This window comes from Ixodes scapularis, unplaced genomic scaffold (assembly GCF_016920785.2).
Source record: "Ixodes scapularis isolate PalLabHiFi unplaced genomic scaffold, ASM1692078v2 PGA_scaffold2__306_contigs__length_199485367, whole genome shotgun sequence".
In the NCBI taxonomy this organism is placed as follows: Eukaryota; Metazoa; Arthropoda; class Arachnida; order Ixodida; family Ixodidae; genus Ixodes; species Ixodes scapularis.
This window is the reverse complement of record NW_024609857.1, coordinates 157,307,993-157,322,742: the sequence shown is the minus strand read 5'-3', so window position 1 is coordinate 157,322,742 and position 14,750 is coordinate 157,307,993. Positions and strand designations below refer to the sequence as shown.

The window sequence follows — 14,750 nt, the reverse complement described above, 5'->3', positions numbered from 1 at the left end:
GCTTGTGGACTGCGCGAATGTGATACCGCGGTAGTTCGTAGGATGCCGCTGCGCTAATACTTCAAATTTATCAAATCCTATGCCCGAAAAATGACTTTCCCGATTTTACGAAGTTCCCGATTTAAACAAATAATTCACGGGTCCCGGTGACTTCGTTAAATCGAGGTTCAACTGTATAATGATAACTGCTTAATACACATACATACTGGCATTAAGCTAAGTTAAATTGGTTACATAGCTATATCGTTTGCACACACACACCGTGGGACTTTTCGCCGATGCGAGTCCCGTGACGAGTCGCCCTTCTTCAACAGTACTCAAGCCTTTGGCCCCTCGCGCCCCTCGAAAGGAGAGGCCGCGCGTAAGAGGCAGATGTTCTACTCCTAACACAGATGCGGTTGGAGCCTTCGAAAGCATTCCGTCTGCGCTCTCAGAGTCTCTGGTATAAACATTGAATAATGTGGCGAGAGTCTGTCCATTACGCAGTAAAGCCGCATCACCAAACCGCAGTCGCTTACATCTGTATCGGCAAAACAAAGTTGGGCCTCTGGGCCGTTTTCCACCCACTTCGGGTTTTGATGAACCCCCATTCCTCTTTGGGTATGTGCGTGAGAAATAAAATGCATCACCATCCAGAGGGGAACCTGCGAGCAAAGCAAATCTCAGACGATCACTTACTACTGTCAGAAGCATTCTGGTGAGTCATGCTTGCCTTACAGTTGTGTGGCACTGCAGAAACGTGAATGTCTTGAAAACATACCACTGTCATAGACAATTCTTCCTGCAAGGAAAAACAGTAGATACTGCAAAAAAAAAACCTAGCAGCGCTCCGAAACCGTTACACTGTAAACTTTAGAACAAACCACAGAAACTTCTGGAACTATAACATCAAACATGAGAGAACCAAAAGAGACAGGCAAAGCTATCATCTATATTAGAAAAGTCAAACTTTTATGCTCACAAACTTGATAAAATATTGATTCAACAAACCGAATTGACATGGCTGGATTAGTAACCGAAATAATGGGCCAAAGTAAACTTTTTGCAAAGTTATTAAATTTTTAAAATTGGTCTTGACCATTTTTCTTTTTTTAACTGAAATGCTCCACTGGCAACACTGAAATAGTTATGACAGACCTTGTAATTTGGACAGTATAACCTGTTCACGAAGTTTACGAGAAGTTTGATGGTGCCAAACAAATGCCATGACAACTCACTCCATCAGAACGAAAAAAAAAGCATGACATACTCCCTTTTTTTAGGCTGGCTGCTCGACCTGCGAGTTTTACAAAACATGCGACAACGTGCCAGTAAAAAACGTGGGCAACTTTTAACGCTGGCTCTGGCGTCGCCTTCACTGTCCGTTTCCTCAATAGTGATTTTGAATTTAGATATAAGAAAAAGTGAAACGGCCAGAGTAAAGTCAGGGTATTCCGAAACAATAGTCAGCTTCGGTACCTCAAAAGACTGCCAGAGTTCACCTCTGACCGTCTGCTTTCTCCATAATTTCCTGCGGCACGGCCGAAGGTGTGAGGTATGTAGAGGTCACAGATTCTCGTACAATGATCTCTAGTACAAATCTCAAAGGCTCCCTCCTTGACTATTTTATTCTAAGATCAGGGATGTGATTGGTACACACCATCATAGAGCAAAAGATAATTTCAAAGCAGTGTGGTAACATATATTTCATTCACATTAATCTAACAGCAAATACTAGATTCATCTGTTGGCTCATCTAGCTAAAAAGACATCTTCGCTCATCCAGGAATCCAATTCAAATGAGTGACGGACTAGTATGTCTACTTAAAAAAGTGATAAAACATTGGCCTTTGTCTTTAAAGTTTTATAATGCACGGAATACAGTAATTGAAAGGATGATTGTTTCGATCGGTCTAAAAGACATTAAACGGTCATTTCGGGAGATGTGAAGGAATATTTTAATTAATTTCCCCACTAAATTAAGCGGGGAAACTAGGTGGTGCATAGGTCACGTAACGTCAAATTCTCAGCTGAATTTAGTGAGGAAATTACATTGTTATATTGCTCCAGTGACGTGCCATCTGCATCGTGTTGGAGAAATTCAGAGACACAAATTTTAAACAAAAAGGAATTTCGATCTACAAGTTTTTCGATCATAGGTACCCACTTCCAGACGCTCTAAAATATTTCTGAACGGTATCGCGACAATACGTAGTTTTAGCTTAGCTTCGCTGTACAGAATGGCACAGCTACCGTGACCTCGGTCGGGCTGTGACTTTCAATCACTCTTTTCAGTACAGCAGTTGTAGCAGAGTATTACCACAGGCTACCATGGCCATGGCATGGCACCTGGCACACGCTGACGGGCATGCTTTAAAGTCCCAGCACAAGCTCACGGTAGCGATGCCGCTCCGTACGGCAATGCTACGCTAGAACTGTTTAGCATCTGCACGATGGATGACAGTGTGGCACCTCTATACGCTATGCAAGCTGAACAACAATGACGCATCACTTGTGCTTTCCACTGCGAAAGACGTAATGCCACAAGAGTTCAGAAGACATTTGATTGTAAGGTACATTATAGGACCAAAAAAAGAAAATAAAAGTCCATTTTAACAGACTAAAATTAAAAGTTAACCAGTCCCTGGCTTTTTGCACGACAAACAATGGACACCTCACGCAACAAATGTCCCCTTTTCCGCATTCAATGTGTTCACAAATAAACTACAGGTGTGCGATTAGAATTTACAGTGCTGCCAAATCGTGGGAAATTTTTAATCTTGTGGCTAAAACCTAGCTACAAGAAAAAAACTTGGTTACAGGATTTAGTTGAGCTAGTTGGTACATACTGGTGATGAGTGAGCTCGAACTTACAGAAACACATGCAGAAAGGACGGGCAAAACAAAAACAGCTGACTAACAACTCTGCTTTAAAAAGGCACTGAAGTCGATTTTGAGATTGTCCTTTTGAGGTGACAACTCAATCTAGATGCTCTAAGCATCCCAACAAACCGGAAATCACAATCAGGCATAGCTTATTTCCTCGATAAAAGTGTGTTCAAAAATCGCGACACGCCTTTTTTGGGACAATTTTCTTCCAAATGAAGTGGTCGTCGAAGGGCGCTTGGCGACGAGTTACAAGCGATGGCTTCGCTCGCGGCGAAAAAGGGGAGTCTTATCCGAATGTGTACCAATCAGGCTATCTTTGAAACTTGTTATAATAAATTCATTCGGGATCTGCATGTATTCTAGGGCTTTCATTTTTCCACACAATGTAGTCCGCGAGAAAAAAAAAAAAGAGTCCACGTTTTTCTATTAGCCCGAGATGAATAGGCGGTTTTGTAATATAGGACTTGGAATATCTGGAAACTAACACATCTTAATCAATATAAGATTAAAAACAAACTTTTTCAAAATTGACTTCAGTACCCCCTTAAGTACACTTCCTCATATGTGTAATCACTAGAGACCGGATTTTAGGCAAATGCCTATTTTTTTCCTTGCGTTCCTATCGCCCCATTTCGATATATGAGCACGAATTAGAGGTCACTGATGGCTTTTATGGTGGTTTTATAGTGCCTATAAATGCCTATTTTGGGTGTTGGTGCCTAAACTCCGATAAATGCCTATAATGCCTTTTTTCTCAAATTGGCGCCTAAATCAGCACTATGTAGCGTCAAGTTTCGCTTTCGAGTGCAATTTGATACCTTTATTCATTCTACCTGGAAATATTTACTGTTCTGAATTTTATGGGTTTGAACCTGGTCCTCTTTTTAACACCCCCCCCCCCCCCCCCCCCTCCCTTTGCGCCGGTGCAACCGGAGCGGCGGCTTCTGCATGCTTTACGGGTGGCTTTCCCGCAGGACTTGGCGGTGGACGCACAACTCTACTCCCCAGGGGAACTATGATACCGTCAGGGGCAAAGAAAGTGATGGGGAAAAATTACGCCCACCTCCCCTCGCGGGAACCCTGGTGTGATGCAACGGATCTGGGTGGTTCCATTGGTGCTTCCGTTGGGTTTGATTCTCTAAAGGAACCGTCGCATCAAGCAATCGTCGAGTTATGCGAGAACCCGTCGTCAGACGATGGGGAACGTGGCTAGAAGCTGTTGACTACTACAACAGCTACTTTTCGGACATCAAGGCCGTGATCAACGGCCTTCCAATTGACGAGAGTGTTGCAGTCACAAAGGCTCAAGCTGTCCTCTCCGTGAATAGCCTGCCAGGAGACCTCGCGTACCTTTGCGCCAACTTCACGTTCTTAGCGGATTTATATAAAAAAACTTGAAAATGCGGGAGAAACTCTTGTTAAGAACGTTGCGCTAATTCTCCACGCACAGGAAAGAATCGCCACCGTTCCCGAAGGACCCGTCGCTGAAAAGGCACTTGCGAAGCTACAATCCGTCTTGGCCAAAAACAAGGGGTTTTCTGTCCTTAAAGAAGCTTCACAACTCCTTGCTGGTGAGCCCTGTAGGATCCAAGTGTCAATTAACACATCGAATCTTCCCAAGTATAAGTACGCACCAATCACATCTGTCGACGTCGAGCGTTCGTTCTCCGCGTACAAACTCATTCTCAGCGACAAGAGGCACAATTTTGAACCCGGAAATCTGGAGATGCTGGTAGTTACCTATTGTTTCTATAATTTTCATAGTGATTCTTAAACTAGGTTCCGCGTTCTGTCCAAACACGATTAATAATATTTATATTTCGAATGAGCGAATGTGTATATGGAAGTGTTTAAAGATCTTGCCTGTATAATTAAGGTACCTGTAGAAAATTGCTAAAGTTTGTACGTAAGTTCTCACGTAACAACATGTTAATTTCTTAACAAACCTTGTCTATCTTGCATTTATTATTTTCTTGCTTTATTGTAATTTAATTACGTCAGGAAGACATAACTTTGCGTTTTTATAAATCAGTATTACTATATTTCAAGTATTGTTTCTCCTGCCTGTTTCACAATATGCAACGCTTGAGTGACTTTCGCATCTGAACATGTATGTAAGCAATGCGCTTGTGAAATTAAGCCAATTAATCGCCATTAGCCCAGAGGTATTACGGGGCAATTCCACATCTAATGTCAATGTATAGAACTTGTTATGAGAGAAAAATAAAGAATTGAATTGAATTGAACTGTTACTGCCCTTGTGGCCTCATAGCAATGACATTTTGGGATTTCCTGTCGTGCTTACAGTTCGCTCACGTCTTCACTTGAAATTATTAGCATTTATCTCAAAATTTATTGCGCCTATTTTATTCTTTTTAGTGCCTAAAATCTTGTTTTTGCCGCGCATTTTCGGCGCCTAAAACAAGCTTTTTTAGTGCCTAAAAATCCGGCCTCTAGTAATCACCTTCTTCAGAAACTGTTCAAATTCCTTCCACTCGCAATAGAATGGATTGATCTGCCGGACCCAATAGTTCACATCAGCAACCCAGATCTTTTTAGAAATAAAGTGGCATCCATAATAAACATGTAACTAACACCATTTCTTGTGCAGCCACTTCTTGGCCAGGAATGTTTTATTCCATTTTCCCCCCTTTGTTGTTTATATTTGCAAAATGTTCCATATGTATTTTTTTTTCTGTATAGCTCCCCCCCCCCCTTTATATAATGCCTCCTGGGGCCTAAGGGTAAATGAATGAATGAATAAATGCACATGTACACCAAATAACTATTAGTATTTACGAGTTAAAAAGTACTCCGGTGTTTTCTATATAGTCCCCGATTTGCCTTAAAATTTGGTAAGCACACCAACAAATATCGCTGAAATGTAACCCAAATGTTGGGACAAATAGATTTTTTCCGCTAAGCTATTGAATTTCCAATTTAGGTCCTTGCCGTGTTTTTTTAAAGTGAAAGCCTCTACTGCCAACAAAGAAAAAGTGACTTTAGCAGAAGGCAGGGGTTCACTTTTTGGACTATAGACTTTGCTCTGACCCGATTAGTACAAGCAGTTTCATAGTGCCAAATGATTGCTTTGGAAGCTCGCTCCATTTCTGCCCCATATCCTGAAACAAATGCTCGGCATAGTCCATTTTTAGACTGCCTGCTTGACCGGCAAGCCTGCCTTCCTCTGCCATCACTGAAAAGCATGGGTATATTTGAATGTTGGTTTTAGCATCATTTTCACATCCTGATTTCACAATAACTATTCCGAATTTCACAATACCAAACAGCTTACCGAAAAGGGCAAAGGCCAGTGAGACTGAAAATATAGTCAGTTGGGGTAGCTAAAAAATTGTTGATTTAACAGCAACAAAGGCAGCATATCAAGGACAAAAGTATGTACAAAAAAGTTGTTCATGTATTGGAACTGAGGTGGCACCTCAGCCATGTCATCTGTACCTGACGCCATGCAACAGGATCATTCAAAATAACCTAATTGACACAAGGATCAGAGACATACTAAGGTACATGGATGATTTCTTGGTACTTTATGCAGAGGAAATAGGTGACCAGAAAGAAGGACACAGACTACTGTAAACAACTTAATTTTCACGAGGACCCAATTTTCACGAATCATCTACAATTCACAAAAAATAGGTCCCGTGAATGATTCCAGTAAAATGTAAACAAACTGAAATCTATATTTATATCCCACTGCATCGCGAAAATTAGAACCTGGGAATTATTTAAAAACTTCAGCTTTGACCTAAATCGCGAAATATTGAGCCTGCACAAAATAAGTTATTTACAGTATGTGATGTTTTCTAGAGAGTTGCCCTGATCTTGTTTTCACACATGAATTAGCCGTAAACAATTCCATTAAGTTCCTTTAACTCACACAAAAATTTAAACAAAGACACGTTCGTTGGAGATATGAACCCCAACTAGAAAAGGGGTTTCTTCTATTTTTGTCCGGCCACTCAAGAACTATCAAAAGAAATGTTGCCAGCACAGCTCTTCTTTGCCCTCTACAAATCTTAACATCAACATCATCCAAGATGCGATGCGGGATACCCAACAACTCTGTATGGTATAGCAGCAATCTTTTATCGAGTATCTCCTTTTTCTTTGGAATCTGCCGTTGTGCGTTTCAATTTCTTGCAAATGTTCTCACGGGAGTACCCACAAGATGAAAGATATCCAGGAAGACACCATTTAAGTTGCTTGCCCAGTGCCAAACAAAGTATACCCCATGGATGCTGTTTGGCTCAGGCCAACAAACCAATAGAAAAAACGTGAGACTTCCCACAGAACAAGATATGCTCAGTGACAAACAGGAGTTGTTTATCACATACCCCTTTCATGTGGCAAGTGTTGCATTGGCCAAATAGACAAATGCATACAGAACAAAATTAGGGAACATACAGCATCTGTGAAGTGCACAGCAGCAGGCCATCTACCAGCTTAATGCAGGACATGCAAATGCAGTGCAGCATTTAGGAACATCATCATTCTTGCAACAAGAATCCTTTTGCACATGAGATGCTCGAAGCACTAGCCGTCGAAGAGCACGCAGAGGAATGTGTTATCACCTTGTCTATCACTATCCACACACACACAAAAAAAAAAGTATTTGAAGTAAGAAGAATTTTAGCGGGTATTGGTAAATTTAATCACTTCCTTGTGTAAACATTCTTTAAAACTACCGTAATATCCAGAGTCTTCGCCCACTCCCCTGCCACCCGAAACTCATAAAAAAAAAAGTGGGGTGGGCCATGTCTCGGTGGGTGAGCACAAAAAGTAAAAAAAAAAAGCGAGGAAAACGTATAGCTAGTTTTTTTGTACATATCCAGCGTGGCTGCACAAGAGATACATTAAATGCAAGAAATGCTCATGAAAAAAATGTTTTACTATCGCAAAGTCCATTGCTTGCATACGCGAATGTTTATCCTGTGAAAGTATGTTTCTAACACCGCTGCACCCAACCAGGTGCAACGGGCGAGCGAGCGAAAGATACAAAGAGCGATGCTGGGGAAGCGGGAAACTCTGCGATCGCATTGGCAAATACTTTGGTGTCGGGCCAGTGTTGGCCAACTTATCAATCACTAAAAGGAGGCTTTTTTGCAAGTTTCGTTTGGTGCATACATGCGTGCGTCCGTGTGCGGTGTGCTATCAACATGGGTTGAGGAGGTGTTGCTGCGTCGTGTGGACGGCCCCACGAACACGGAGCTCATAATGGGTCGCTTTACAAGTGTCCGTGTGAGGGCGATTCAGCAAGTCTATTTACCCGCCGGCTGTCGTCTCAAACATTGCACAACCTTACCAACTGCAGCCGCGAAGTTCAGGGAGAAGGCGCGGGTTTGCAGTGATCTTATTTCGGTGGAGACGGATCTTAACTTTACCTTCCGCTTTTACATTTTAGGATATAGGGCTTTCACTGACCTTGTAATTTCTGAATGGGTTAATAATTGTGTTATCTTTCAGACTTTTTTTTTGCATGCATGTTTTGCGGTTTTGGGTTGCAGAAATTGGGGAGGAAATACGTATGCAAAGTGAAGTGTCGTTCCCCTCTTTATTTTACTTTGTCACGAATGCCCTCCAATTGTAAGGTATGCGGCCGTGTCATTCAGGTAGGATGAATCTTTGCGGATCACAAAGTCCGCGTTGGGGCATATGTAAGAGTGGGCAATCACTCGGTGTTTTTTTGGAAATCGATATTTGCCCAAAAAGTGGGGTAGGCGATGACTCGGGATATTATGGTTGTGATGATGTGACTTAATGTGGAAAAGAAGTGCAAGTCAACCCATGGATCGGCCCAGAGGGAGAAAGGAAGACGACGAAGAAGGGAAGATTTTTAGGTGTATACACCTATTTTGAGCTGATTTCTCCTACATTCCTCCCTCCCACATTTTCCTCTCTGCCTCTTTCATTCCCAGAGATCCCAAAATGTTGCCCGACCATTTGGATGAACACATGCATTACACTGACCAGTAAGCGTGAACGTTTAAGGATGCCGCTTGCTGACAGCCGACTTACCAAAGCAAATTGTTGTGTGTTTATACAACAGCCGGACGTTAGTCAGTGCAGTACAACCGATGGCCTGGGGTCTTTAATGTGCACTACGCAGTAATGATACACGACCGCACGCCGGTACGATGCTCATCCAGATCAAAACGGGCTCGGGTGGGGATTGAACCCAGGATCTCTGGGTTCTGCAGCACGGCTCGCTCGCTTCCCTCCCCCTCCCCCTCCCCCTCCCCTCCCCCCCCCCCCCCCCCCAAAAAAAAAAAAAAAGACAAAGCAATGCAGGACTTTGGCTCGTATTTTTGGGCCTTTCTGCTGCCACCAGCATATTGGGGTGCGAACAATTATATTATCAAAACGATAATAAACGCTGAAGAAGGGGAACAAGGGGGGCAAAGGACAAACGTCAGCCTTTCTTGTCATAAAAAACAAAAATAAACTACTTCCAAACACGAAGTGACTTTACCATGCTGTTCCAAGCCCCCAACGCCGTCCGTCATGTGTCCGTGTCTTCCATGCGCCGTGTTGTTCACATTCCATTTGTTATAAACGTTTGACGTTGTGTTACAATGGTTACAATGCCTAAACAGAGATAACAAAAAGCGCGCTGCACACACATTAGACACACTGAATGTGCACACTGCACACACCACAAACCGCCAAAACTAAATTTGGATTGATTTGTATTGGATATTCGATAGCTCTTCGGATGTGCATCCCGACCATAGTCCCGACCCAAGGCGCCTGGTCACTCGTCTCGTCGTCGCAATATATATATTAAAATAATGCTTAAAAAAAGAAAACACCTTCAAATGTTTTATTTTATAAAATAAATCGAAAACACATCGAAACGAGTTATCATCATCATCACCACTTACCGGCTTTTTCGCTAAAACTAGCGACTTTTAGTCCACGTTATGGCGACTTCGCTGACTTCGCCCCAAAAAATGTAAACCGATGTAAACAGCGCTTATTTGAAATGCGCAGGGAGGTGGGGCGGCGGCACGTGCGATCACGACCAACTAGCCCCGACTTTCGTGTTTTTGTGCCAAAAACGTGCGAAATACAAACTGGAGAACGTTGACGACGAGATTTGTCGCGGGTAGCGGCAGAGTCGCAGAGTGTCCCAACGCCGTTCGTCACAATGGGAGACGGCCAAGGCAAGTTGACATTCAGTACCCGTAAGCTAAACGCGTGAGAGAAGACGTGCAAAACGAAGGGGAAAGGAAACTAGAGACGTTTCGGGCTTCCGTGCTTCGGTTACAGTCTCCACCGATGTGAAAGCCCCTCTCGGAGCCTCCGGCTAGGTTTTCTGAACGGGGAGGTGTGCTCATTGGGCCTGCATCGATTCACTCCGGAGATCCAGGACGGGATCATATGGATAGCTGTCAGCCTGTACACAGTTGTATACTGCTGCTTACTGCTTTTCCACCCATTGCTATCTTGTTTCCTGTACCGGTGTCCCGCTGCGAGAACGAACCCCGGCCTTCGTGAGAACCGTAGCACGCGGAGAATAAATACGAGAATTGAGCGGTTTGACCGAGGGACGACCTCTCACACAGTGCAGTCCTTCTAAAAAAAAGGTACGATGCCATCGTAGAATCTTGCAATTTCTCGACTAATAACGCGAATGTACCGGTGCCCCCTGACTAAAACGGCTTTCAGAATAAAGCTTTTATCTAAACAGCTATCCGAGGATATTCGTTTCCCAGGTTTAGAGACTGACTTGGCGCAGACCGGTTGTGGCATTAAATGGTGTTTCCTCCTTTCAGACGTCCTTGATCGGATGAAGTACGTTGTAATTCTCATAAGCACGAGTACACAGACGGAGCCTTTCGTAATTTTTCTCGTCTTTCACTTTCGTCTTGGATGAGTGAAAACAGATTGAGCCCCGCGAAAGTTTAAATAGCGAGAGGGCAATTTGCCTTCGAGATTCGGTGCTATGAGGGGGGGGGGGGGGGGGGGGGAGGGGGGAGGGGGACGGGGAGGGGGAGGGGAGAGAGAGGGGAGGGGGGCTTATGGGACTTTATGCCCCCCCTTCGAAATCCGGCCAACCCTATAATATAGGCATGCATTATGACTCCCCCTCTTTGCACCCCAAGTCATGGACATCCCAACCACCTCACCGTGTCACCCCGATTGAGCAGTTGGAAGGTCTCTGTAATACAGGCTCTCTGGGGCACGGGCTGAGGACATGTCGCTCACAAAGCCCCGGTGTTAGCCTCATGAGAGTTTCTAACTGCTCGATCGTGGTCACGCGGTTTATGGGCTGTTTTTGCAATATGAGACAGGAGGAGGCGACGAAGGTGTTGATCGTCTGCAAACGTCTCCCTCTTTCCTCCTGCTTCCTCCTTGCCATGCGAAAACGCAGCGCATGTGCACTTGCTGCCGATCGCCCCAGGACGTGTCCGCCATTCAATTGCAAACGTTCCCCATGATTTGAAATGGACCCTCTCTCTAATCTAGGTTCGCTATCCTGCCCAATGGTGGTGGTGCACAACTTCTCAAACGGCAGCCTCCATTGTATTTTCCTTTCTCTGACAGACACAGTGTATTCACGAGGCGTTGCCTGGAGCCTTCCATTATTTGTCTCAATATGCTGTAATTAAAGTGTGCTAGGCAGAAGTATGAGCTGAATGAGGCTTCATCAGTCAATTCATGGTATGCCGGAGCCTGCCATGATGCAATGGGCCAAATGCGATAGGATTCAGATGCTCTTTATGCTCATGCAACAAAGACTACACATTTATAAGAGCTCTGACAGTACACATGGGTGTTGAAAACTAACCAGATCTGGATCTCAGAAATTGGTGTGTGCATGTTTATACAGCTGGAGATTTGGAGCTCACCTTAGCAAAGGATGATATTAAAACAACTTCTGCATCATCTTCTTTTCTGAATCTAGACAACAAATTTCCTAATAGACCTTTCCGGAAATATGTGGTGCCCCCAGCGTCTGCTTTGCGCTCTGTGACAGTCAGATGTACAGCACATGAAATTATTCAAGAAGTGAAAACGAAGTTGACGTTTGTTTAACTGTTTGTGATATTAGAATGCCAAAAAGGCAGAAGGAAAGCAAAACAGAGTATGTGATGACTTTCTTTTCCATTGGCTTTATTTTTTTTGTGTATGCTGAGCTTCTAACGATAAGAAAGAATAAATTTTGCCGCTACCAGGATAACGAAGCGTTTTAGTTGGCACGAAGCGGACGTCCGAACAATTCTACAATTCCTCTCGTCGCAAGGTCTTGTGGGATTTTCTGCAAAAGTCTCTTGGCTAGAACAAGATGCCGTGTATTGAGTGTGACTAGACTGATAGCATCAGCGCCGCCATGCATTACATACACAGATGGCATTTCTGCCACAATCCGGAAAAGCTAAGAACACCCATATCATCACTTCCAGCTCACTATGCCGAGCCAGACAGTCAACAACCTCCCCCTCCAGCCCACCCTAGTGTGGCCGAGACGGCGAATGGGGGGAGCTACTCGCACTTTGGGCGTCAAGCCCCTCTATGTGTTCGCATTTGTCGTGTAAGTAGCGTCAAATGCACCAGTGCAGAGGGCCCATGTCTGGAGCGGCCCTTGGAAGCAAATGGCGGCGCAGCACTGAAATGAACGGCCCTTGGAAGCTAATGGTGGTGGATCTCCCGCTTGTGGGACGTGTCTTGCGCGTTTCCTTAAAGGGGCTGTACAATGATTTTAACACTGAACGAATGTGCAGCTTGTATTTTTTATATTGTTTACTTCGGCATACGTAAGAGAAAAAGTGCCATCATACCCCGAAATACCTCTATTTCGCTGCGTAATTGCAAAATAAAAAACACTTTTTCACAACCTGCGGCCACATGGTGGCCGCAAATGGAACGTGTGGTGTGACGCCATTCGGAGTGGTTTTTGTAAGTGACAGTGTTAGGCAATTGTAAGCTTGATTTAAGGTTAAGTTTAAAAAATCTTGTTGTTTAGGCATGCAGAAACGCTTTAAAAGCCTAATATTGCCGCTAAAAGATTTGTGGCGCCATCTACCGCAAGTCAACCAAACCTGCCGTCGTTGTCATCCGTCGACGTCCGAAGCGCCTACGGCAGCTACATGAGCAACCCGGACGTTTTGTCTTTCCCTCGCTCGACGGAGTGCGTCGGTCGTGGTCCGTAGTATTGTGGTATCGTTATTGTTCCTGGTGTCTCAACCTCGACTTCGACTGCCCGCCGCGTCGACTGCCCGCCGCACAAGTTCAACTGACTTACTATACGCAAGCATCTTGCACTCGACGTCGCTCAGGCCGTCCGCCCATGCCGCCATGTTGGTCGGAAATCGACGGGAGAGCGGGGAGAGCGGCGAGCCTGGCGAGCCGGCGAGTGCTGGGGAAACGGAAGCCAGGAGCACCCAACCGGAAACCAACGCTATTCCGAATGACGTCACAGGCGAAGCTTGTGCCGCTTCAATGTTGAGTTGAGGGGTGCCAGAGATACCAATTTCTTTTATTTTTTTAATCAAAACTAGGGCAAGCAGGAAAGAATAGTTTTCGGTCCTTCGTTTTATATGTGGCCGGGATCAATTCCCGCAATTAATTAGCCAAAGTCCGCAAATTGTTGCACCGCCCCTTTAACGATGGTGTGCGGTACTTGTAAAATACGCCTTTATCGAGGGGCTTTATTTGGGCAATTCTATGTTGCTCCGAGGGAATGGGAGGCGCACAGATTCAGTTTGACCGCGTTATCAAATTTCGCTCCACTCGAAGCAGTATGTAACCGTTCACAATGCGCTCCGCATCCCCGCTGGCAACCGTCTCAGCCACGCGCTCCGAGGGGGTCTTTCATATTGGTGGGGACTGTACCTTGGTATTGTCTCGGGCATCATAAGAGTGTAGGTCAGAGGTCCTTTTGATCTTGACAAACCCTTGTCTGTCTCTATTCATGGCCAAGGAGCACCTCCCAGACTTAGCATTGATGCATCAAAAGAGTTCAGAAGCCTTTGGACTTTCGCCCGATATGGCAACAAACTTCGAGGTAGCCGTGGCGATGTGACCTACAGAGCATTCTGCTGACATGTTGGCCTTTGGTATCTATGACAGTTGTAATGTCTAAATAGAGAATTGAAAAACTGATGTGGTTCATTGTTTTTGCACAACTGTAATGCCTTATCATCAAAGGTGCGTCGAAAGGGGGCACCAATTGTCGAAATGAGTAGGCAAAGAAGTAACTGAAGGAAGAAAGCAGCTGAGAAAAGATGGTGGGCTGCAGCTGTGCTGTAGAATGAGATACATCGTAAACAACTTTATTTTTGAGGGCTCAGTGTTTTGCAAATTTCGCATGGCTTTTGAGAATATTTTGCAGGTCCAAAAGTTCACAATTTGGGGTGATATATTTGTGATATCAGTGGTTTTATTCTATTTTTCGAGCTGCAAAATGTGCGAGAATGAGGTCCTCACAACATTGAGGTAATTCTCTGTAAATTGCAAAAGTGGGCGCACTGAATTTCACTAACGTAGAATGCCTTGACCCCCAAACCATGTGGCGTGCTGTTCAGTTCGAGACAGCCGCGGTGCTGCCAAGTGAAGTTCTGACGCCACTGTCTTTAATGCTTGAAGCGTAGGTTTATATTACGTGGCAGCTACAGTTGCAGACCAAAAATATGCAACGTAAAATAAGTAGATGGGATATGAAGTTTGTGAGGTCAACATACTAAAGAAATTGGTTTCTCAATCCGTCTAGAAATGCAAGAAACTCGTATTTTAACCTGCACGTGTCTGTCGCTGCAGATTGCTTCTCAGCTCGCTTTGTGGCTCTTTTCTCAAGTAGTGGAAAATCTTTGCAAATAAAAATCTTTATGCATATAAATTGTGTTCTTGGTTTATGCTTC

The 14,750-nt window shown here is 44.3% G+C and overlaps 1 protein-coding gene and 1 pseudogene across 2 annotated transcripts in view; both read left to right on the top strand.

Moving 5' to 3' along the window:
- Nucleotides 1-4,041: 4,041 nt before the first annotated feature.
- Nucleotides 4,042-4,651, top strand: LOC120844486 (annotated as a pseudogene).
- Nucleotides 4,652-9,792: 5,141 nt separating this feature from the next.
- The window catches only part of LOC8041761 (stimulator of interferon genes protein), a 60,619-nt gene continuing 55,661 nt past the window's right edge, over nt 9,793-14,750 (top strand). The window contains exon 1 of one of the 2 annotated variants that reach the window (XM_040219359.3): nt 9,793-10,052. In XM_040219359.3, coding sequence (XP_040075293.1) covers nt 10,037-10,052 — 16 coding nt within the window. In that variant the 5' untranslated portion in view covers nt 9,793-10,036. The remainder of the gene's footprint in view (nt 10,053-14,750) is intronic. The other variant, XM_040219358.3, reaches the window with a different exon arrangement.